The 26,599-nt window shown below is 42.2% G+C and overlaps 1 protein-coding gene across 1 annotated transcript in view; it reads left to right on the top strand.

The window, feature by feature from the left end:
- Positions 1-26,599, top strand: part of LOC126092443 (long-chain fatty acid transport protein 1-like) — a 172,097-nt gene that overhangs the window by 126,142 nt on the left and 19,356 nt on the right. Inside the window, exons 7-10 of the mRNA XM_049908044.1 lie at positions 9,911-10,054; positions 10,131-10,268; positions 24,745-24,811; positions 25,006-25,096. Coding sequence (XP_049764001.1) covers positions 9,911-10,054; positions 10,131-10,268; positions 24,745-24,811; positions 25,006-25,096 — 440 coding nt within the window. The remainder of the gene's footprint in view (positions 1-9,910; positions 10,055-10,130; positions 10,269-24,744; positions 24,812-25,005; positions 25,097-26,599) is intronic.

Below are 26,599 nucleotides of genomic sequence, written 5' to 3' on the forward strand. Positions count from 1 at the left end.
CACCACACAAGTCACTCTTCTTGGAGAAAAGAACAGCTTGAAATTGTCATCCCCGATCCATCATGACTGAAGATGGACAGCCAAACTGGGTGATTCAAGAGGCAAAAAAGGTCCATGCGACAGAGTCGTCTGTTATATGTGTGAGAGGAATGGCCTCAACCCACCGACTAACACAGTCGATGATATACAGAATGTATTGAAAGCCCTTTGACAGGGGAAGTGGGCTGATCAAGATGGGATGTATGTGATGGAACCAGCCTTTAGGAATGTCAAACAAGCCCAATGGTGGGTATGCATGGTGACCGACCTTGGAGCATTGGCAGGATACACATGTATGGGTCCAGTTTTTGAAGTCTGTCATAACTCCTGCCCATACAAAACACTCCTTTATTAAGCACATGGTGGCCTCAATACTAGGATGTGCGATGTCGTTGATAGCAGCAAATATCTTAAGGCCCAAGACAGCTGGAACTAGGAGGGGTGGCACAGGGGTGGGGGGTGGGGGTGGGGGGGGGGGGGGGAGGGAGAGTTGTGCCTTTGGAAATGTCACAGATGACTCGTAGGGAAGAACTCGGAATTTGACAAGGCTCAAATGTGAGCGAGGTAGACTCACTGTGCAGTAACTGCTGTATGACATCATCTGTCTGTTGCTGGGCCATTAGTTTGTCAGAATTCCAAGAGAACAAAATCGTACCAACTTGTGACACGTATTCGGTGATGGCGTTGTCCACGCCCTCGATGTAACAGACATCAATGGTGAATTGTTATACTTGGTCCATATGTCAGAAACATCAGGGTTGAAGGTCAACTGTAAGGTTACACAATGCATTGTTCAATGGCTTGTGGTCCATTATATAGTCACTGACCTATCCTCAATGTCCTTGTGGAAATATCAAACTGCTTTATAAATGTCAGTAAGTTGTCAGTCAAAAGTGGACCATTTACACTGGGAGGCAGACAACTTTTGTGAGAAGAAACAAAGTGGTTGTGTGTAAACCCTTGACCTGCTGAAGAAGCACAGCGCCGATGGTTGTGTCACTCACGTCCGCTGTGATCAATATTGGAACATCGGAGACCTGGTGTGCGAGAACAACAGCAATTGCAAGTGCAGATTTTAACATGTCAAACATGCATTGCATGTCATCACACCAAGGGACCATGCAAAGTCCGGAAGTGTTCTTCCCACAAATGCATCAGTCAACAGTGCTTCCACGGATGCAGTACGCAGGATGTGTCACTTGAAAATGTTTATTGTACCTAGGAAACAGTGTAGATTGTGTTAAGTCTCAGACAGAGGAAGGTCATGGATAATGGCAACTCTTTCCAATGTGGGCAGACCCCTCCCGAGGAGATAGTATAGCCTAGGAATGTCACACTAGCAGCTCACAACTGCCATTTATCATCATTGATCATGACCCCCATTCTTGGCAGGTATGTTAAGGGCTCTTGACAGATGTTGTTTGTGCTCCTCCGAGGTAGCTGATGAAATAATTATGACGCCTAGATGTGCATAACAGTATGGGAGCAAGTACAGTATGGAATCAATAAAATGTTCAATCAGTGGCAAGTACCATCAATAATAGCACCTACCACCAATGGGATTCCTTGAACAACAACAATGGGGGTAGACATGGAACACTCAAGACACTAGAGGCTCGAATGTCACTGATCTGTGGGTGTAGGCGTCACTGCAAGGGTGTCTGCAATGTATGTGCCATGATGGCACCAGCACGGTCATGTCCCCACAGTGTGGCCGCATACTCTGCTGCCTCGAGTGTGTATGTGTCAGGTCAGCTAATGCGGCGGCGATCAGCTGTTGAAGACGCACTTTCTCAGTGTGAAGGTTGGCGGTCTCGTGACACTGAGATGTTAGGCAGGCCAGGGTGATGGTGAGCTGTGCAGAGAGGCAGGCACATTTGATTGCAGTACCAGATAGGGCATCACAATGTGTGGTAGGGTGGTAGCAAAGACCCCTGGTGTCTGGCTGATGGTAGCGTGGTGCAAGAGGGCTGCTGCTTCGAGATCTGGTAAGAACCCTAAGTAGCGTAAAAGATCTGTGCCAATAATGGAGCAGTCGACATCTGCAATGTAGAACATCCAGGTACAGTGTAAAGCAAATGAGAGATACGGTTGAAATTTGGCCAAGCCATGGACATGAACTGCAGAATTGCCTGGAGTGGTATAGCAAATGGCAAGAGCACAGGCAGAGTGCTCGAACTGGGACTGACACTAGTGTCGGTGCCCGTGTCTGAGGGAACAGTGTGCAGATTCTGTCATAAATGTATAGTTTGCCAGCATGCTGGGTGGCAAGAATGGGTGGCCGAGGTTGTGGTCGGCACCCTAAAGTGTTGGTGTGAGCCATGGCACCTGCTCAGACTCATACTTCACGTTTGGGTAGTTGTTTGGTGTGCTACAAGAATGCGCAGCATCTCCAAACATAATTTGGTACCAACATAGTGGTTATGCTGTGTGCGGTGCCTGGCCCGGTAAGCTGGTGGTGTGGGTGGGGAATTGTGTTGCGACGGAGGAGTGGCTGTGGTAGCCGAGTGACAAGTGGCAGCAGGTACGGTGGTCTGGCCACCAGGTGGCACCTTCAGCTGCTGTTGCATGCTGCACGCCCAACCTCTGCCTGCCAGCCGATGAAACGCAGGGGTGGGGGATGGCGCAGTGCTACCAATTTCTGGCATACCCAAAAAACAGGGGGACATGCACTGGCATTTGTTTAATGATGCTATATGCCTTATCCACCAGGTGCAGTGTTTCTTACAGCCAACAGATGTAGCTGAAGATCTGACGACAATTTTAAGAGCCACAACGACCAGAGTACAAGGTGGGGAGTTCGGCCATGCCAATCTGAGCTCTTTGAGTGGCACCAAAGTTGCACTGGTGTATGGCCCCTAAAGAACTCCATGAATAATAGAGTGGGTGGCTTCTGCTCTTGTGGTTAAGTATTTTTGCTGACTTGGTGGCATTAGCAATAGATGGCTGACCACATCAGGCTCATTGTGTACATGGCTCATCAAATAGACGAAGTGTGCGTTGACTCCCCACATGCTGTGGATGTCCAGGATGTTATCCACCAGCACGAACCATGTTTTAAGGTTGTCCTTTTGAAGTTGTGGAAGCTTTGGAAACCGCCCGAGAGGTGGCTGCTGTACCATCGTTGGAAGATAGTGGTGGTGGGAGGAGAGGGACCCAGAAACTGGCATACAATCTGTCTGTAATGCAGCACAAATAAAGGTGTGTCCACATGACATACAGAGCACTGGAGGCGTGGGAGAAAACGTGGTAGGTGCAGGCATCGTGGTTGGTGCAAACGCAGTCGCAGGTTGTTGTTGCAGGAATACGACATGCGAGTCGGGCCAAAGTACATGCTCATGTGACAAGCTGGCAAGATATGTGTTCCCTCCAAATGTTATGCGGCACTGCAGCAAAGGTAGTTCTTGTTTTAGGTGTGGTACAAAGTCTGGGAACTGCCGCACATGTAGACATGGGGCAGTCTGTGTGTGCCACGGCTCATGGATGGTACTGGTTAGGTTATGTTACGCTGGCACGGGAACACACAGGCATGAATATGCACTCAGAACTGTCAATGTCTGAACCCTGACTGCTCATTGGTGAAAGAGACTGTTGACAAACACATAGCCGCTTCTGGCTCACACACCATGTGGAGTTCCATTATTACTTTATGGTGCATGACTAATGCAAAATGACTAGCAAAAGCAGGTACACAGTCATATTGAAAAAGTCTGGAGTTACCACTATGGGGAACCAGTCATACAACTGTCGTATTAAAAACCTGAACACAACTTTATATATAAACTCTGTATTTATTAACAACATTGAACAAAGTACACCATCACATGCCAAGTGCCAGAAGAAGGCTGAAGAACAAACAGCAATGGTGGCACTAGTTTGAGTAGCCAAGGATTTTGGTAGTTCAAAGGTAGCACACTGCTTCGACACTCAAATCTGGTGGTCTATGATTGCCAAACATGCAATAAAAATTGATGCAAGAAAGGCAACCTGAATAATTTGTGATAAGTCATAGCATTATTACAATACTGAAACAGGACGAATCTCCAGGTTTTTGTTACATCACATAGTTTCCTTCACACTGGAAGACAAGAAATAATCATAAAACTTGCATCATTGAAATATTCCCAGAAAAAGAAATAAAAAGCAGCAGCAGGCAATTTTGTAATTTTTTTACACATGGATTAAAAATTATTGTTAGTGTTCTAGATTGGGGTGAAGATTTAACACACAAATTATATTGTTATTAAATAATGATGGTGTTCTAAATATCTATCTTTGATTATACCTGAGAATGGAAATAATAAAAATAAGTGGTTAAGGGAAATGTGTTATTTGACAGTTAAAAACACTAAACCTTACTGAGTAATAAGATCACAAATAAAACAAAAAACAGTATATACAGAACATTGGTAGAAATCATATGTATATATGGAAGACAAGTTTGTGAAATAAGAAACAGAGAAAGAGAGAAACTGCTATGCATGGAAATGGATTACTGGAGATGAAATTCTGAAGTCACAAAGTTAGCAACATCAGAAATAAAGAAACCATAAAAACTATGGAAGTGGACGGGAACATCATGGTAGATACTGAAAAGTAGAGGTTACTGTACAGCCATTCATAACGAATGGAGGATATAACATGTCGACGTGTGTAATAGGCAATTGGAACACTTCGGACATGTGATCTGTGCATTTTACAACATGATGCTGTGTCCATAACAATGTAGACTGAGTTTATACTATTTTTGGACAGCTAGTTTATTTCATTTAGAAATAAACCACCTTTGTAACTGAATTGTTGGTGCTGCTGCTTTTGGTGTGGAAGAATTCATGTTCAGTTCCCAGGAGCTCTCAAATTTTTTATGAGGTAGGAAGGTCTGGAATAAGGTCCATTAAGCCTTGAAAGGCCATATGAGGAGCTGCTTGAATAAAAAAGCAGCAGCAACATCACAATTTATCTACTGATGATAATGGCAGAAGGGATTGGCAACTTGCTGATCTCGTTTTCCTCAATAATAGATGGCTCCTTGTACCATCTGGTAGGCAGCAGTCAGCCAGTCAGAACAGGTCTAAGGTCCAATCCATGAGTGGTGTCTACATTTCATTATCGAAATTAATGAGCATCTGTTTATTGAAACTCTGGTTGCAGAATTTATTGACATGTGTGTAAATAAAACACACTCAGTATATTTGTGAGTTATTCAAAATGCACAGTTTGGTCTACTTAGTCATCATCTTGACAAGTAGATACATTGTAAGAATATTTTCTATACTTCCATCACCTGATGTTTCATGATTTAATCTTCTCAACTAACATGCAATGTGCAAAAAAATTGATAAAATATATATTCTGAAATGTGATGAATAGGAATTTTATGGAAAGCTAATATCCAAATGCCAGGCAGAGACATTGAGAATTTTCACATTCTTAAGGCTAAATGCTAATATACTCTTGATGACATTTGCAACTAACTGTAGAATCCAGTTTCATATTTGCTGTTAGATGTATACAGGGTGCTCTGAAATTCGTCTTACCTACTTCTAGCATGTGTAGAGGGCATGGAGTAGACAATATTTTGAATTGGAATCCATGCCTAAAAACTTACCATTTTTATGCTACAACTGTTTGAAAACACTTTTGCTAGGTAGATATGCAACAAGGTGGTCATGGTGGGGGGGCTGGGGGGGGGGGGGAGGGGGTTAACATCGAATCAGCTGACATCATTTGATATCTATCCTACCACTTTGACCTTTTACGACCCTCATTCACATGTCTATGTGTGTTAGAGCAGCATGGTTGAGTACACATTTGCAGAATGCACCGACATTATCCTTCTGTATGGCGAAGCTCATGGTAATGGGTGAGCTGCTCATCATCTTTATCGAGATTGTTATCCACAGTGAGTTGAGTCAATTGCATACCGTTTTTGTAACACTTACACCATGACTTTGAGAAAGGGTTGCCTTCACCATCAGCAGTCACGACTGTAGTGTTCAAAGGAGACACCACTCACCCAAACTGCAAGAAGCCATACTGCACCAGGTGCAATAGAACTTGTGTACCACATCACCATTTGTAGGTACAATGTGTGCACTGAACTTATTGATCGCCACATCGAACCTTCTTGTAGTGGATCAGAATGCTAACCCTCCTTTTAAAGGGGCAAAAATGGTTAACTGCAAACAACAGTGTTTGTGAAAGTTGATGAAGTTTCCTTAAATGGCTGTAGCATGGAAATAGTATGCTTCTGAACATGGTTTCAAGTTTAAAATATTATCTACTCAGTCCTTCTACATCTCCTAGAGTTTGTAAGAGGAATTTTAGAGCACCTTGTATATCTGTACAAAAGGTAGTAATGCAATTTCCTCATAGAATTTTTATTCTTTTGTAGGCTTTGGTGTGAAGATCTTTCTGAAAGTGCCAGGAAATTGATACAACCCATAAATCAGAAAAAAGCTATTTCTGCATATTACTGGAGTAGTTGGATTTCTAGAAATAAACATGAATCTTCTTAGTGAAATAAACATACAGTAAACACTTACACAACAGACCACCATTAGTGTGGCACACATAAGCAGCTTACAATCTTTGATTCTGCCTAGTAATGCAAGGTAGTCAAGGGAGATGAAAATTTAATAGTCATGGGTGACTGGAATTCGAGAGTAGGAAAAGGGAGAGAAGGAAACATAGTGGGTGAATATGGATTGGGGGAGAGAAATGAAAGAGGAAGCCGTCTGGTAGAATTTTGCACAGAGCATAACTTAATTATAGCTAACACTTGGCTCAGGAATCATAAAAGAAGGTTGTATACGTGGAAGAATATTGGAGATACTAGAAGGTATCAGATAGATTATATAATGGGAAGACAGAGATTTAGGAACCAGGTTTTAAATTGTAAGACATTTCCAGGGGCAGATGTGGACTCTGACCACAATCTATTGGTTATGAACTGTAGATTAAAACTGAAGAAACTGCAAAAAGGTGGGAATTTAAGGAGATGGGACCTGGATAAACTGACTAAACCAGAGATTGTTCAGAGTTTCAGGGAGAGCATAAGGGAACAATTGACAGGAATGGGGGAAAGAAATACAGTCGAAGAAGAATGGGTAGCTCTGAGGGATGAAGTAGTGAAGGCAGCAGAGGATCAAGTAGGTACAAAAACGAGGGCTAGTAGAAATCCTTGGGTAACAGAAGAAATATTGAATTTAACTGATGAAAGGAGAAAATATAAAAACGCAGTAAATGAAGCAGGCAAAAGGGAATACAAACGTCTCAAAAATGAGATCGACAGGAAGTGCAAAATGGCTAAGTAGCCATGGCTAGAGGACAAATGTAAGGATGTAGAGGCTTATCTCACTAGGGGTGAGATAGATACCGCCTACAGGAAAATTAAAGAGACCTTTGGAGAAAAGAGAGCCACTTGTATGAACATCAAGAGCTCAGATGGAAACCCAGTTCTAAGCAAAGAAGGGAAAGCAGAAAGGTGGAAGGAGTGTATAGAGGGTCTATACAAGGGTGATGTACTTGAGGACAATATTATGGAAATGGAAGAGGATGTAGAAGAAGATGAGATGGGAGATTCGATACTGTGTGACGAGTTTGACAGAGCACTGAAAGACCTAAGTCGAAACAAGGCCCCGGGAGTAGACAACATTCCATTGGAACTACTGACGGCCTTGGGAGAGCCAGTCCTGACAAAACTCGACCATCTAGTGAGCAAGATGTATGAGACAGGCGAAATACCCTCAGACTTCAAGAAGAATATAACAGTTCCAATCCCAAAGAAAGCAGGTGTTGACACATGTGAAAATTATCGAACTATCAGTTTAATAAGCCACGGCTGCAAAATACTAACGTGTATTCTTTACAGACGAATGGAAAAACTGGTTGAAGCCGACCTCGGGGAAGATCAGTTTGGATTCCGCAGAAATGTTGGTACACGTGAGGCAATACTGACCCTACGACTTATCTTAGAAAATAGATTAAGGAAAGGCAAACCTACATTTCTAGCATTTGTAGACTTAGAGAAAGCTTTTGACAATGTTGACTGGAATACTCTCTTTCAAATTCTGAAGGTGGCAGGGGTAAAATACAGGGAGCGAAAGGCTATTTACAATTTGTACAGAAACCAGATGGCAGTTACCAGAGTCGAGGGACATCAAAGGGAAGCAGCGGTTGGGAAGGGAGTGAGACAGGGTTGTAGCCTCTCCTCGATGTTATGCAATCTGTATATTGAGCAAGCAGTGAAGGAAACAAAAGAAAAATTAGGAGTAGGTATTAAAATCCAAGGAGAAGAAATAAAAACATTGAGGTTTGCCGATGACATTGTAATTCTGTCAGAGACAGCAAAGGACTTGGAAGAGCAGTTGAACAGAATTGACAGTGTCTTGAAAGGAGGATATAAGATGAACATAAACAAAAGCAAAACGAGGATAATGGAATGTAGTCAAATTAAGTCAGGTGATGCTGAGGGAATTAGATTAGGAAATGAAACACTTAAAGTAGTAAAGGAGTTTTGCTATTTGGGGAGCAAAATAACTGATGATGGTCGAAGTAGAGAGGATATCAAATGTAGACGGGCAATGGCAAGGAAAGCGTTTCTGAAGAAGAGAAATTTGTTAACATAGACTATAGAAGTTGTTGCTGAAAGTATTTGTATGGAGTCTAGCCATGTATGGAAGTGAAACATGGACGATAAATAGTTTGGACAAGAAGAGAATAGAAGCTTTTGAAATGTGGTGCTACAGAAGAATGCTGAAGATTAGATGGGTAGATCACATACTAATGAGGAGGTATTGAATAGAATTGGGGAGGAGAGGAGTTTGTGGCACAACTTGACAAGAAGAAGGGACCGGTTGGTAGAGCATGTTCTGAGGCATCAAGGGATCACAAATTTAGCATTGGAGGCCAGTGTGGAGGGTAAAAATCGTAGAGGGAGACCAAGAGATGGATACACTAAGCGGATTCAGAAGGATGTAGGTTGCAGTAAGTACTGGGAGATGAAGAAGCTTGCACAGAATAAAGTAGCATGGAGAGCTGCAGCAAACCAGTCTCAGGACTGAAGATAACAACAACAACAACAACAATGTAGTTCTAGATTTGCCTCATACCCATGAAGTCTATTCTTTATGTTGATATCCACTTGATGTCATACGCAATTAAATGAATGTATGAACTGCAAATGTAGTATGCAGTCAAATAAATTAATTTTGGGACACCAATATGTTGCTTAATGGTATTCTGAAAGTGAACATCTTTCATTATATTGAAGCTGTGCAGTACTGTCTAAAAAACAAAAAGCAAACCTATAGGTAGAACTTGGGCATTTAAAAACTGCAAATGCACTGTGCTAATCCATAAATATTGCTTGAAATCATTTACAAGTTGTTGTTTCAGTCACTGATGTTGGACCTGGCCATACAAAATATTGTTAACAATGAAAAATATGTAGCTGAATATCTTATCGTATCCACTCTACTTACAATGGAAGAGACATGTCTATGAAGAGATTAAGTGGGACTGACAGCAAACAAATTTAAAAAATATATATGAATATCAGACTCTAATAATTCTCCAGAACCAGTTTTTTAGTTTCTTTTTGTTTTTTCTTTATAGTGATGAAGTGATTGTAGACTATAAAATTCAGTTGTATTCTCAAATTTATGTGGACGTCATATCTGCTTCAGCATACTGTTTTCTCGCCTGGTATGTGCATAGACCTTTTCTGTCATAAATATAATATACATACGCTTGACTACCAATGAATGTGAAATAAAAAGCTTGTGTGTGTGGATGCAATTTCATAATGTATGTGGACTAAATAATCCAAAACTTTAATTAAATAAGGTATCTGTATTTCTCTTTTCAGTTAACACAGACAATACTCCAGGAGCTGTTGGTTTTATCCCCAGGTATGCTTGGTTTCTTTACCCAGTAACACTAATTAGAATAGATGAAGAAACAGAAGAGCCTCTCAGGGATAAAAATGGTTATTGTATTCCCTGTAAACCAGGTAACAAACAGCTTGTTATCAAAAATATTTTACCTCATCATATTTCAGACAGAATTGCAGAGCATTTTCTGTACAGGCGAACCTGGTGTCCTCATTGGTAAAATTGACCAAAAGAAGGTAGTCAATAGCTTCAGTGGTTATTCTGACCCAAATTCTACAGAGAAGAAAATAATTGATGATGTTTTCTCAAAAGGTGATAAAGCATTCAACTCAGGTATGTTTAAAATAATGTTTAGGGCTTAGTTACATTTAAAAAAAAACACTAGCATATTGATAACACACACTATAGATGGACTCTATCACCATTAAATAATAGGAGGAATGAAAAGAGTGGAACAATATCTTAAGGTTGGGGCATGTCCTTTAAAGATTAACTGAAAATTTAAGCCTAAGGATACTTATGCAACATTTTAATTGTGATTTTTGAAATTTTTCTCAGCACAACTGGTAAATTATATGATTTTGGGTGTCCAGATGAGTTAATAATTTTTGGTTCATGTACAATATTTCAGAGATTGAGCTGGGTGTCTTCAGAAGGTGGGGAGGGACTGGGGAGAGGTAGGCAGGGAAAAGGGAGAGGAGAAAAGTAGAGAAGGGGGAAGGACTATGCAGGCAAGCTGGTGGTATAGGGCGCCTATGGAGAGGGGTAAGCAGGTGGAGGTTAAAGTCAAGCAAAAGTTGAGACCAGAGAGTTAGGGGAATAAAAGGATATAATACAGGGAAAGTTCTCACCATCACAGTTCAGAAAAATTGGTGCCGTTGGGAAGAATTCAGATGGCACAGGCTGTGAAGCAGTCAGCAAAGGCAGACACATCATGTTGGGTGGCTTGCTCAGCAATTAGGTGATTCATCTGTCTCTTAACTACAGTTAGCAATGGCCACTCATGCAGACAGCTTCTTAGTAGTCATGCCCATGTAGAATGTCACACAGTGGTTGCAGCTAATTTGGTGGGTCATATGCCTGCTTTCACAGGTGCCCAGATGCCTGTGACAGGACTGGACTATGTGGTAGTGAGAGGAGACTTGAGACTGGTCTTACATATAGAAGTGTTGCAAGGACATGAGCTAGGGGAGACAAACAGTTGGGAGAAGGGGTTGCATAGGTTGGGTGGGTGGTAGAATACCACTGTAAGTGGGCAGGGAAGATATTTCTCATTTCTGAGCACAATGGAAGGTACCCAAAAATCTACTGCCAGTTGCTACAGACTTGAGTGATATTGAGTCATGAGAGGGGTGCTCCTTTGTGACTGGACATTGGGTATGTGGGGGATGTTAGGGACTAGGGAGACAAAGTATGTAATATCTGTGTGAGGTGTGTAATTTCATTCTGTGAAAACTTCAGTGAGACCCTTGCTATATTCTGGAGAGAGTCTGCTCATCACTGCAGATGTAATGATGATGGTGGGTAGGTGGTATGGAAGGGATTGCTCATCACTACAGATGCAATGATCATGGGTGGCTAGATGGTATGGAATTGACTTTGTGGCATGGAATGGGTGGCAGCTCTCAAAAGCCAGGTATTGTTGCTGGTTAGTAGGTCTGATGTAGGGGGAGGTAATGACGTAGCCATTCTTAAGGTGGAGGTCGACATCAATGAAGGTGGCATGTTGGGCTTGTTGAGGAGGACCAGGTGAAGTAAGTGGTGGAGAAGGTTTTGAGGACATCATCACATTTTAAGATGGTGCACAAACCAGGGAAAAACATATTAATGCCAATAGTTTTAGCAGGACAACTGCAGTTCTGTAAACACAGGGCAAGAGCATTGGTGAGTGGAAAAGGGTACAGCCAGTTGACGCTATCAGAAATTCAGGTCACAGCCACAGTTTGTGATGCATTATGGCTTACTGGGCAGAATGCCAAGAGTGGACTAAGTGTGGTAGCACCTGCAGCATTCCAGGACAAAGTTTTGAAACAGGCACATGACCTTAGGGTGGCAGGTCATGGAGGTTGTAGAGAAACAAATCGATGGGAGGCACTTGTCTGTCTAGTAGGCTCTCAGAGACCAGTGTGGCCAGAGCTCCCAGTTGGTGCACATAGACAGTGCAGAAAGATACGTATATAGCTTCTTTTCTGTGTTTACTTCGTGGATTCTTTCTTACATTGTGTGTGAGTTTTGTATAGGAGGTGTATTTTCGAGTTTTAGTTACTGTAATCGTAAATTCAGGCAGATTGTAGCGCAGTTGTTAGGCATTTGTACAGGTTAGTACACACATTCTTTGCGTGTTTCCCTTGCGTTATCTAGGCATGGACTCGTGTTTCAGTAACAGTTGTTCAACATCGATTAGAATGGACAGGGACTGTGATTGCTGTGTTTGGATGAGGGCTGAGTTGGCATCCCTTCACTCACAGCTGCAGGCGACGCTGACTTCAGTCGCGCTGCTTGAGGCTGTTGCCAATGGGCACCACTGTGGGGAGCCGGGCTTGGGTATCACGGGGATGTCAACCTTGTCCCGTCTGTCCCCAGATCGGTCTGCCACTGTGGTTACCCCGGTTGCTGCCCACAGTGGGGCTGATCCCTCACCTGTGGTTGATTGGGAGATCATTCCAAGGCGTGGCAGGCAGCGAAAGACATCCCCGAAGGCTGTTCAGAAAGCCTCCCCGGTGTGTCTGACAAACAGGCTTCAGGTACTGTCTCTGGCTGAGCCAGATGCAGCTGCCTGCCCTGTTTCAGAGGATGATTCTCAGCCTTCTAGGTCCGGGCAATCGCAGAGGGTGGGCTTATTGGTAGTTGGGAGGTCCAATGTTAGGCACATAATGGGGGCCCCTTAGGGATATGGCGGCTAAGGAGGGGAAAAAAACCAGTGTGCACTCCGTGTGCATTGCGGGTGGAGTCATTCCTGATGTGGAAAGGGTCCTTCCGGATGCCATGAAGAGCACAGGGTGCAGCCAGCTGCAGGTGGTGGCAAATGTCGGCACTAATTATGTGTGTCGCTTTGGATCTGAGGAAATTCTCTCTGGATTCCAGCGGCTATATGATTTGGTGAAGGCTGCCGGTCTTGCTTACGAGATGAAGGCAGAGCTCACCATCTGCAGCATCGTTGACAGAACCGACTGCGGACCTTTGGTGCAGAGCCGGGTGGAGGGTCTGAATCAGAGGCTCAGACGGATTTGCGACCGTGTTGGCTGCAGATTCCGTGACTTGCGCCATAGGGTGGTGAGGTTTCAGGTTCCGTTGAATAGGTCAGGAGTTCACTACACTCAGCTGATGGCTACACAGGTAGCGGAGGCTGTGTGGCGTGGACTGGGCGGTTTTTTAGGTTAGAAGACCTCGGGAAAGTAGGGGGTGGGCTCCAATCTCAAAGGGTGCATGGCAAATACAGGACGTGCTTGGATCAAGGAACAGTCGGTATTGTAGTTGTAAATTGTTGTAGTTGTGCTGGGAAAGTCCCTGAGCTTCAAGCGCTAATAGAAAGCACAGAAGCTAAAATCGTTATAGGTACAGAAAGCTGGCTAAAGCCTGAAATAAGTTCTGCAGAAATTTTTACGAAGTCTCAGACGGTGTTAAGGATAGATAGATTCGGCAGAATTGGTGGTGGAGTGTTTGTGTCTGTCAGTAGTGGTTTATCTTGTAGTGAAGTCGAAGTAGATACTCTGTGTGAATTGGTATGGGTGGAGGTTATACTTAACAGCCGAACTAAGTTAATAATTGACTCCTTCTTTCGACCCCCAGACTCCGATGATATAGTTGCTGAACAGTTCAGAGAAAATTTGAGTCTCATAACAAATAAATACCACGCTCATACGGTTATAGTTTGTGGGGACTTCAATCTTCCCTCGATATGTTGGCAAAAATACTTTTTCAAAACCGGTGGTAGGCAGAAAACATCTTCAGAGATTGTCCTAAATGCTTTCTCCAAAAATTATTTCGAGCAGTTAGTCCACGAACCCACGCGAATTGTAAATGGTTGCGAAAACACACTTGACCTCTTAGCCACAAACAATCCAGAGCTAATAGAGAGCATCATGACTGATACAGAAATTAGTGATCACAAGGTCGTTGTAGCTAGGCTCAATACTGTTTCTTCCAAATCCACCAGAAACAAACGCAAAATAATTTTATTTAAAAAAAGCGGATAAAGTGTCTCTGGAAGCCTTCCTAACAGACAATCTCCATTCCTTCCGAACTGACTATGGAAATGTAGACAAGTTGTGGCTCAAATTCAAAGATATAGGAGCAACAGCAGTTGAGAGGTTCATACCTCATAAATTGGTAAGAGATGGAATTGATCCCCCATGGTACACAAAACAGGTCCGAAAGCTGTTGCAGAGGCAACGGAAAAAGCATGCGAAGTTCAGAAGAACGTGAAATCCCGAAGATTGGTTAAAATTTACAGACGTGCGAAATTTGGCACGGACTTCAATGCAAGATGCCTTTAATAGGTTCCACAACGAAACATTGTCTCGAAATTTGGTAGAAAATCTGAAGAAATTCTAGTCGTATGTAAAGTACATAAAGCGGCAAGACGCAGTCAATACCTTCGCTGTGCAGTGCCAGTGGTACTGTTACCGACGACTGTGCTGCTAAAGTGGAGTGATTGAACGCAGTTTTCTGAAATTCCTTTACCAGGGAAGACGAATGGAATATTCCAGAATTTTAAACACGAACAGCTGCTAGCATGAGTTTCTTAGAAGTAGGTACCTTAGGGGTTGTGACGCAACTCAAATCGCTTGATACAGGCAAGTCGTCAGGTCCAGATTGTATACCGATTAGGTTCCTTTCAGATTACGCTGATACAATAGCTCCCTACTTAGCAATCATATACAACCACTCGCTCACCGATAGATCTGTACCTACAGATTGGAAAATTGCGCAGGTCGCACCAGTGTTTAAGAAGGGTAGTAGGAGTAATCCATTGAACTACAGACCTATATCATTGACGTCGGTTTGCAGTAGGGTTTTGGAGCATATACTGTATTCAAACATTATGAGTCACCTCGAAGGGAACGATCTATTGATACGTAATCAGCATGGTTTCAGAAAACATCGTTCTTGTGCAACGCAGCTAACTCTTTATTCGCATGAAGTAATGGCCGCTATCGACAGGGGATCTCAAGTTGATTCCGTATTTCTAGATTTCCGGAAAGATTTTGACACCGTTCCTCACAAGCGACTTCTGATCAAGCTGTGGGCCTATGGGGTATCGTCTCAGTTGTGCGACTGGATTCGTGATTTCCTGTCCGGAAGGTCGCAGTTCGTAGTAATAGACGGCAAATCATCGAGTAAAACTGAAGTGTATGAGGTGTTCCCCAGGGAAGCATCCTGGGACCTCTGCTGTTCCTGGTCTATATAAATGACCTGGGTGACAATCTGAGCAGTTCTCTTAGGTTGTTTGCAGATGATGCTGTAATTTACTGTCTAGTAAGGTCATCCGAAGACCAGTATCAGTTGCAAAGCGATTTAGAAAAGATTGCTGTATGGTGTGGCAGGTGGCAGTTGATGCTAAATAACGAAAAGTATGAGGTGATCCACATGAGTTCCAAAAGAAATCCGTTGGAATTCGATTACTTGATAAATAGTACAATTCTCAAGGCTGTCAATTCAACTAAGTACCTGGGTGTTAAAATTACGAACAACTTCAGTTGGAAAGACCACATAGATAATATTGTGGGGAAGGCGAGCCAAAAGTTGCGTTTCATTGGCAGGACACTTAGAAGATGCAACAAGTCCACTAAAGAGACAGCTTACACTACACTCGTTCGTCCTCTGTTAGAATATTGCTGCACGGTGTGAGATCCTTACCAGGTGGGATTGACGGAGGACATCGAAAGGTGCAAAAAAGGGCAGCTCGTTTTATATTATCACATAATAGGGGAGATAGTGTGGCAGATATGATATGCGAGTTGGGATGGAAGTAATTAAAGCAAAGACATTTTTCGTCACAGCGAGATCTATTTACGAAATTTCAGTCACCAACTTTCTCTTCTGAATGCAAAAATATTTTGTTGAGCCCAACCTACATAGGTACGAACGATCATCAAAATAAAATAAGAGAAATCAGCTCGAACAGAAAGGTTCAGGTGTTCGTTTTTCCCGTGCACTGTTCGGGAGTGGAATGGTAGAAAGATAGTATGATTGTGGTTCGATGAACCCTCTGCCAAGCACTTAAATGTGAATTGCAGAGTAATCGTTTAGATGTAGATGTAGTTAGGAATGTACAAGCTTTCATGTGGGGGAAATTGCCACAATACAGGGTTGGTCAATGGGTTTCCGTAATGAACCCATACACACCTAACTGCTAAACAATGACATTCCTAACCTGATATGACACACTGCACCAAATGGTAGAAATGGCATTGCTGTCAATGTTAAGATGATGATGATGATGATGATGATGAAACTTTCAGTTATTCATATGGGACGTGTTAAGCCATTTAATGGAGCAGTGGATACTTTCCCACAAGTGATGTTGTCATCTGTAGTACGGAATGCTATGACTAAAAAGACAAAGAAAGGACTGTAATGAGCAACATTCACACAGGATGTTCGTTCACTCAGATGGATGGACACTGACAAGTCAAAACATTATGACCATTGCACACCACGATGATGGATGCCACCTGGTGGTGTTGCAGGCATTTGACGTGGTAACAAAAGTATGTAAGTGGACCAGACACAGTTGGGGGCATCATCCTAGTGAAGATAAGAGCTACAAATGGGAAAATCCATTGAGATAAGTGTTGTATCATACTTTGATACAACCACAAAGGAAATTTTACTTGTTGTCACCCTCAACTATTTACAATGTGCTGAAGGAAACACGGTGAGAGGAGCATGAGGAGAACACTGAAAAACAGATAATGATTAGTGATAAGAACTCGCACATATATTGATGAATACTCAGTTTTGTACAAATTGGCTCACTCAATAGGTCCTGAAGTTCAACTACTATTCCAGAAGCTAAGGCTATATAGCAAACAGTTCTTGTCGCACTAGAATGTTCTCTAAAGACGGGCAGGTGTGGACTCAATAGAAGCAGATGACATGACACAAAACACAAGTAAAGGCAGTCTTCTCGGTAGTTGAGCTCACTTGGAACTGGCTGCTGTGCAGTGGCACCAGTGCGTATCACTTCTCTGACATTGCCATCACTGTTGATCTATTAATGCTTGTGGTGCTGCCTGGTGGTGTGTGCTGTGCTTACAACACCACACTTCTCCCCCAAAATCTCATGGCCATAGTCACATATGGTTGCCGTGCGAACCGACGGCAAGGGGGAGGTCTGGGTGCAGGTGCACCAGATGGGACAGGAAATGAGACTGAAGTTGGGGATAGGCTCCCGTCCATGCCCCGCCATTCACCCTGAGGCCCTCCCTCATCCCCCCCCCCCCTCCAGGAACACCTGGCAAACCATGGAAAAGGTGCTCGCCTGCATCCAGGACCACAGTCTTGAATGTTGGAGGACCCCCCCACTCCCTTGAAGAGAAAGGCAGCAGGGTGCAGAGGCGTCACCCATGGCAACACGAGCTGCTGTGATAATGGGCATTGGTGATGAGGGTGCGTCCACCTTTACAGGAAGTGCCTCCTGCTGGAATGCAATCTGGTCCAATGCAGATGCCCATGACCCTGGCTTTGGGCTGTGTGCTGAATCTGTAAAACAAAATGCAGCAGCAGGATCACGGGGTCTGAGGGTGAAGCTGGTTCCAGTGTATTTTGAGCAGTGACCCTGTAGAGGAAGAAACCAAGAACATGCAAAATGGTCTCCTGTTGCCATTGCTATCCAGGCTGGAAGGTCCCGTAGAGTACTGCATCCTGGACTGAAAATGAGAATCTTTGTACAGACCAGTACTCCTGATTGGTGGGTGTAGCAGATGAAGCAGGGTGTGATGCCAGCAGCCATGCACTAGTTCACCAGGGAAGGTCCATCTCAAGGCATCACATGGTAGGTGGACAGGAACAGTTGCTGCCATGAGTGAATTCTATGGAGTTTCCTCATCTGCCCCTTGAATGTTTGCACAAAATGTTCAGCTTCACCATCTGACTGTGGATGGAATGGTGCTGTGGTCACATGTTCAGTACTATTGGCCATGTAAAATAGTTCAAATTCGTGTGAGGTGAACTGTGGTCAATTATCAGACACTAACATTTCTGACAAGCCCTCGATGCAAAAAAATTGAAGTAAGTGCTCTGATAGTACTGTCCGATGTCTTATAGTTCATTGGAACCACAAAGGGAAAATTACTGAAGGCGTCCACTACAACAAGCTATCGTTTGTTCTAGAAAGGTCCAGCAAAATCAATGTGGATGCATTTCCATTGACCTCTCGTGTGTGGCCAGTCAGAAAAGCACTGGGGTAGAGCCACCTGTTGCTCCATTCAAGCAACGCAGCAAGATATCATGTCTTCAATCTGGGTGTCCATCCCTGGTCAAAAACAATGGCATGAAATAAGTTGCTTTGTCCTCACAATACCCCAGTGTCCCTGATGCAACCTTAAAACATCCTGCTGAAGGGTGTGTGAGATGATGACCCAGGCCTGGTCATTCTGGGTGTGTAACAGTAAAACACCACCCTGTACTGACAAGACTTGAGGGTACCAATGTACTTCCACCTGAACAATATCTTTCTCTCCTTGGGCACCATGTGCACATGTAATTCAGCACAGTGCTTAAATCTGCATCTGCAGTTGTTTCCTATGCTATGTAACATAAGTCCCTGGGAAATTTGTAAACTGTAGGAGCATTCATAGCATCTATCTGACAACACAATGCTTTGGAGGAGTCGAACTGATCATTCTTGTCCACTGGTAACCTTGGCAACACATTGGTGACAAGATGTTGGGCCATATGGTGGTACAAGATTTATAGTTGTAGTTTGACAGCAATAAATCCTATCATTTGAAGTTCTGTGCCATGTACTGGAACAGGCTCAATTGGGTGGAAGGTAGAAGTGAGTGGCTTACGATCTGTGACAAACTGGAAATTCATTCCATAGAGATGATGATGATGATGAAATTTGGTTACAATATAAGTGATCGCCAAAGCTTCTTTTTTAACCTGTCTGTAATTTGCCTGAATCTTAAAAAAAAAAAGCATCAACCGCAAACACCACTGGTTTAGCCAGATCAATATGTATGAGGCATGTTTTGGCAAGCAGCACCCATTTCAGTTGATCAAAAGTTAACTGATGTTCCTTGGTCCATGCAAATGGAACATCGTTATGCCATATTTGGAAGCAGAGCTGCAATCTGAGAGGCATGTCTCATTAACACCTTTGGGTGTTTGACAGATCCTCACCACTGCATTCCGCACAATGCTATCCTGATGACTGTAGAGGCGGTGGTCCTGACTCTCAACACTACTTTATGAAGCATGTAGAAGACAAGACGGTGAGGAGAGGCGAGGTGGGGATGGAGTGGAGGGAGAGGTTTATGTTGGCAATAGACTTATGCAAGAATGTTATTCGGTAGACCTAAATCCCTCAATGTGGAAATATCAGATACACAAAAATGACCACAATTCACTATCTAAAAACTGATTCTGCCCTTAAGTCCTACCTCCCAATAAAAGTTCCACCACTGCAATTATGACCTGCTATAACTACCTGATGGAGTGACTCTGCCAGTTGTCAAATATGTCCACCTACAAGCTCTGTTGCAGTGATCCTGTCTAGCAACATATTCAGTCTCTCCTCATATACCTGGCTCCAATCCAGGACCTCTCCCCTGAGTGTGTACCCTCCTATAAAAAAGACACCATTTCCTCTACCAATTTCCATAGTTCTTGTTGCTTTACCAACTGGCATATGCTCATCACTGTGGATGCTATCTCCCTCTGCACTAACTTCCCCAGTGCTCATGACCTTGATGCTATGGAATACTACCTTCCCAAACGCCCAAATGACTCCAGATCTACAGCAACTTTTCTGGTCACCATAAACAACTCTACAATCACTCACAATTAATTCTCCTTTGAAGGCATCACCTACAAACACATTTGTGGCACAGCAATGTACACCCACATGGCACCATCCTATGTCAATCTATTCATGGGCCACCTAGAGGAATTCTTCTTAACCACCTAGAATCACAAATGCCTCACCTAGTTCTGATACACTGATGACTTCTTCATGATCTGGATCAACGATGAGGACACTCTATCCACATTCCCAGAGAACCTCAAAAGTTCTCCACCATTTGCTTCACCCGGTCATCCTCAGCTCAACAAGCCATCTTACTTGAAGTTGACCTCCCCTCAAGGATGACTACATCAGTTTCTCCATCCACATAAAACTTAAATACTAATAACAATACCTGCACTTTGACAACAGTCCACACCAAAAAGTCCCACCCATGATCATATCTGTAGCGACGAGCAGCCCCTCTTCAAATATGTGAAGTCTCACTGAGGCTATCACAGTCTGAAAGTTCCCTTCTCAACTTGTCCAGAAATAGGTATCCCATGTCTTGTCTCCCCAGTCATCTACCATATCCCATATACCCACTGTCCGGCCACAAAGGAGCACCCTCATCATGACTCAGTACCATCCAACAATGGAGCAACTGAATCACATTCTCTGCCAGGTTGTCGAATACATCTCATTGTGCCCTTGTAATGAGAAATAACCTGCTCACTATTTTATCCACTCCCTACCTCAGTGGCAGTCCATTGCCCACCCAACCTACATAATATCTTTGTCCATCCCTATTCGAAGCCCCTTGACTCATATCCCTGCAATAGCCCCCCCCCCCCCCCTCCCACATATCTTCCACCTACTACCTACTCTAGTCATGTCACACATCTCATATCTGGCCAAAGGCCAGGTCATGTGTGAAAACAGCCATGTGATCTACCAACTTACACCACCCAACATGAGATGCTTGATCTCAACAACTGCTTCACAGCCTTTGCCATCTGGATTCCTCCCATCAACTTCAGCTTTCTTGAATTACAAAGGTGAGAACTCTTGCAGCAATATATCCTTAGTTCCTGTAACCCCCTGGCTTCAACCTTCACCTGTCCCAGTCCTCCTCCCATCTAGCCCCTTCCTCACTCCTGCTCCAGCCCTACAAAGGCCTTCTATACCTCCAGCACACATGCATCTCCTTTGCCCTCTCAACTTCTCTCCTCTCGCCTTTGCCTGCTCCTGCCCTATCCCTGCCTCCGCCATTCTGCCCAGAACAGCCTCTGATGCTGCTCTTGGCAGCCCACTACACTATCCTGTTCCCATCATTCCAATAGACTCTTCTGCAGGTAGCACCAGCATCTTCTCCTACCCCCTCCCAACTCCACTATCCCACCCCCTACCCACCCTATGCCTCTTCTGTATACCCACTGCCCACCCCCAATAAATGTTGCCACCCACCTCAGATGCAGTCACTGTCAGGCCTTAGCACACGGTGGTGACAGGGGCCGTGTGTGTGATGGTTATGATGTAGGAGCTAGTAATATCTAGAAGTAGTGTTTCAGTTGTCTATCATTCAATGCCTTCTCTGTATGGTGATTACCATCTACCCTTTTCACGCTTTTCGCTGCATTCAGGATTTCCCATTGTTAGACATTTTGGAAATTTGTGGTAAGTTCCTATGGTACCAAACTTCTGAGGTCATCGGTCCCTAGGCTTACACACTACTTAATCTAACTTAAGCTAACACACTAAGGACAACACACACACACCCATGCCCAAGGGAGGACTTGAACCTTCAATGGGAGTAGCCACGCAAACTTTGGCAAGGCACCTTAGGCCGCACGGCTACCCCACGTGGCTCCATTGTTAGAACCAGATGATAAGCTACATGTTTAGTGCTAGATCTGAATCTCTGCTGAAATCAATCTATTCCATCTTGGTTTTCTGATATTCTTGTTTTGATAGATGTCCCAGCATTATATTATATTATATAGATTATAGTGTCCCAGCAGATCTGAGCCGGTGCCAGAATGCTAGTTTTAGCTGCTGGTGAATTTTTGAGTCTGCTTAATCATGGTCCAGGATCGCTCAAATTTCTGATCTTTCTCATTGCAAGTAAACAAGATTCAGCAGAACCGGAAGCACCTCTTTAAATGTTCAGCACAATTCTGTGGATGAAACATCAAGGATGAAAAAGATTCATGTAACTCAAGCAATTCAACTCAGAAAATTCACCAGCAACTAAGACAATCTGTCATGAAAGTTGGTCTTATTGTACTGCTGCATATGTAACATGCCACACTGGAACAGAATGTGGCATGCACCTGATTTTTTGAGACCAGAATATCTTTAACATTACAGAACAGCAGACATTATATATCTATAGCCAGGAGTAAAGTACATTTCATGCCATTTTTTTGCATAGGAAACTACTGATTTCTTTGGGTACTGGATTAGTAAATGGCATAGACATGTTATGTCATCTTTGCTTTTTGTTGTTTGTTTTCTCTCTCTCTCTCTCTCTCTCTCTCTATCTCTGCAGTGACCTTGGCTGCAATTGCCACTTTATTTGTGATTTGAGTACCCATCCCTTAGAAAAGAAAAAAAATGTAGGTATAATAATTTTTTATTGGCATGTATTAAATCTTTGAGGATGTTCATATGATGGTTCTATGGAATGAAAAGCGTATCTACTACCTATCTATCTGAGGATCGTCTTGTTAGAATGCATGCTCACTCTACAAACTAGTTTGCTCAATAATGGCATTTACTTGTAAAAACAGTAATCGTTCAAGGTATGGGGATAGATGTAGGTATATGTAGATTTTCTACACACACCATGGCACAGGGATTTGTGAGCCATTCTGTTACATGCTACACTGAGGAAAGGTAGCCGTTTCTCTTTTACAAGTTTCATCATTAATGTTGTATTAAGTTGGACAGAGTTTAATTCTACTGAGAAATCTTTTTTTTTTTTTTTTTTCGTCCTCTCTGCCATCATGCCACAAAAGTGCATAAGTTTGTCATAACAGGTTATAATGAGCTACCTATCAATACCTCATTCGTTTATACATAATTTGTGTGTAATATAGAAAATACAGCATGCTTGAGGATTTCAATAAAATGGGTAAAGTGGGCACTGAAATTCTCATAAATTAATCAAAGGTTTCAGAAAGTGAGACTCCCATAATAGGAAGACGTCACTGAAAATTACCGCAATATCCACATAATATAGGAGCCACAATTGACTGGGGCACTCTACAAAGTCAATGAATTCGTTCTGTGTGTATTTCAATGTATTCAGGGAAAATGTGATCAAATATTTTGTCAGTTCACATGTGGATATGTCAGTATTACCATTAGTCTTACAGGAGCGCCTTCATAGTGAAAATTAGGAAGCCATAAAATCGCAGTGCCTCAGTTGGTGATTTTCTTAGGACTCTTTATTATGTTATATGGAAAGTCTAAAGCAGTAGGAAGATTCATCATCATCTTGTAAATCATTAAACACATCAAATATCTTATAGTTGTAGTTGCCAACTTAAATTGCATTGCATTGCATTAACATGATGCTATGAGTGCATCATAATATGCTGTGAATTTCTTCTTTCAAGATACCAAGGAAGATAGTTGGGCTTCTCAGACTGAAGCTCTTAAATTCTTGATGACTGCTTCATCTGTAAATATGAGATCAGCTTCTATTTTGGTTTGTGATAATAACAGTATGTGACATCGAAACATCGGTTAACCTGGCTGTGCTTATGAAGTCTTAAATTTCCCATTAAATCACTAATGACTTACATCTGGGGCACCCACTCAAATGATTACAATAAATGGTCATGTGTTTGCAATGTACTTGTCTGTTTCATTTCAAACTCCTACTTCAAAAGCATGAGTTATTAGTCACTTTTGCTTAATACGTGTAATCTTGTTGTGCTGGTCAGTACCTCAGATGTGTCTATGGCTCACAACAATATTAACATTATACTAAAACAGCAAACTGACTCAGAAATATCAGTAATATTTAATCATATGTACAGATCATACTTAACAGTGAATGATATTTATCAATAAATATGTCTTACATATGCCATCACAATAGTACCATAATTAAATCCATTGTTCACACATGTATTGAATGTGATGTACAAATGTATGAATATTAAAGTAAGAATAAGAAAACTGAACAATTCATATGTCAATTTTCTAAAGCTGAAAGATCAGTCAATACGATTGGAAAAGACTCTACATTTATTCAACAAGGACATATGAAATATCAAATTGTATATGTAACCTTGTAAAAATATGAACTGTCAAAGTTGGTAAATTTCGTTAAGTGTACTACGCAGATGAATGGTAAGTATAAAGTTGCACAAAATGGTCCATCTTCCACTGCCACACTCTCCTTGTGACTGTGGATGCAATTTGTGCATTCTGCATGATACCTGACGTTGTTCTGCCTAATGTGATTTCCAGAAACTTTTGATCAAACAGTGCATGTGATTTGATGAAATTTACGGTTTGTGTGTCTGACAGAATGTTTCACTGGGCTATACATAGTAGATTAACTGAGGCTTGGGCAATGCAGTTGGAAAACCCAAACTTTTTCTTTAAATAGGCTTATTTGGTAGAAAGTTACTTAGATGTTTCACATGTCATAATGCTCTGCATTTGTTTGGGTTCTCTCTCTCTCTCTCTCTCTCTCTCTCTCTCTCTTTCATTTCTGATAATTAACTTATGGTGTATATGAATAATAATTTGTGAGTTACTCGTTTCATACAAATTCATAATCTGAATCTTACTTCAGGCCAACATTCACTAATACTACTTCCTATTTCTGTTCCAAAGGTGATATTCTTGTTATGGACGAATTTGGTTACTTCTACTTTAAAGACAGAACAGGTGACACTTTCAGGTAATTACTGCAGATCACAAATTTATCTTATTCTAAGCTGTAATGTGATTTTGATAAACGTATGAGTTTAAGTATTGAAATAACCTGTAAATGTGTTCAGCTCATAATTATTACATGAAAGATGAAAGAAATTCGTGATCTATAATTTGATTTTTTTTTTCATCCCCATTCTTATGTAATAACTTAATTTCCAGATGGCGTGGTGAGAATGTTGCAACTTCAGAGGTTGAAGGAGTCATCAGTGCAACAATTGGACTGAAGGATGTTGTAGTTTATGGTGTTCAAGTAAGTTATATTCAATAACATAACTATTAGTAAAGAGGGAATGTGCACCCACAGACAAATTCTTAGGAAAAAGAAAGACTAAAATGTAATGCAAAAAACAGGAGACTTACAGGTATCCATTAAAAATTAATTGTTAAGCTTCAAATTCCAGGAGTACATGAGGTTATCTGTGATTTAGGACTGATCTATATTGGTGAGACAGAACACACTATCAACACACATGTTGCCAGGCACGAGTGATATACACGACTTGATCAGTATACTAAATTCCCAATAGCAGAACATGAAGAGAAGTGTGGTGCCTCCATACAATTCACCACTAACTGAAAAATCAAAGAGGCCACTGAAACTGCATAGCAGCCATCAAACATGAACCGCAAGGAGACGTACAGGCTCTTGCTGTCATGGTTGCCATTTATTGCATGTCGGCAGGCCAACCTTGCTTGTGGAGCTGCCCCTCCATATCCCATAAACATGAAATACTGAAAGATCTCAGTTGCTGTCAGCTAATAGACAAGCAGCACTACATATGACAACAGCTTATACCAGGTTTATCAATGAAACCCAATAAAAATTTACATAAAATATTCCTAGCAGTAAGCACGAGAAAGACATCCTCCTTGATCCTGTGACGCATCAACTCAGATGGCGCCTAGGGTTTGCAGCTGTGCAGATAAAGACAGAATAGTCTACTTAAAACAGTAATTGCAAATCACCCTGAAGAAGACAGCCTGCAATAATAGCTGAAATTATGGTAGTCTTATCACTTCTTAATGTGGTCACAGACCCTGAAAAATTGTACTAAAAAATTTTATTCAACCATTCTTTATATTAATAATGATGTGGAAGTAAAAGGACTCAACTATTTGTGTACAGAATTCATGTCAACTTTTCCACAGCTGTCCACAGAATCTGCATTTTGTATCCACTAAATGACAGTTGTTCTTCAATTATGAGTAAATTACAGCCATATTCCATAGCTTCATTGGTATGGGGAGGACTTAAATTACAAACTTTAGGAAACACCAAAATATCCTGTTATTGTTAACTATTTCATGGAGTTAGCTCTGAAGTCACTTTATGATCATTTTTGGAAAGGAATTGATCTTCTCTACCAAGTGCTGGGAGTAATTGTTGCCTGCATAAGCATCTGCCACTGAATATTTATGATAATCATTTCACACATCTTGTTCATCATATTTTATGTATCGGAATCCAATGTCTATGAGCGAATCAATGTAAGACAAAGCTATTCCACCTCGTGCACAAATTATGAGACAGGCTGAGTGCCCTTAGATTTTTAGAACAACATAATAATTATAGTAAAGAAAGATCAGGCAGAATCTAAATAATTTAGGAGCAAAGGAGACCACTCATCGAACAACACAGGTCTGGAGTTGGTGGCAGGCACACACAAGAGATTGAAGACAGGCTAGCTTTCAGAAGAAATCGCGTGCGTGCGTGCGCGTGTGTGTGTGGGCGCGCGCGCGTGCACGTGCCTAC

Source organism: Schistocerca cancellata, chromosome 7, assembly GCF_023864275.1.
Source record: "Schistocerca cancellata isolate TAMUIC-IGC-003103 chromosome 7, iqSchCanc2.1, whole genome shotgun sequence".
Taxonomy (NCBI): domain Eukaryota; kingdom Metazoa; phylum Arthropoda; class Insecta; order Orthoptera; family Acrididae; genus Schistocerca; species Schistocerca cancellata.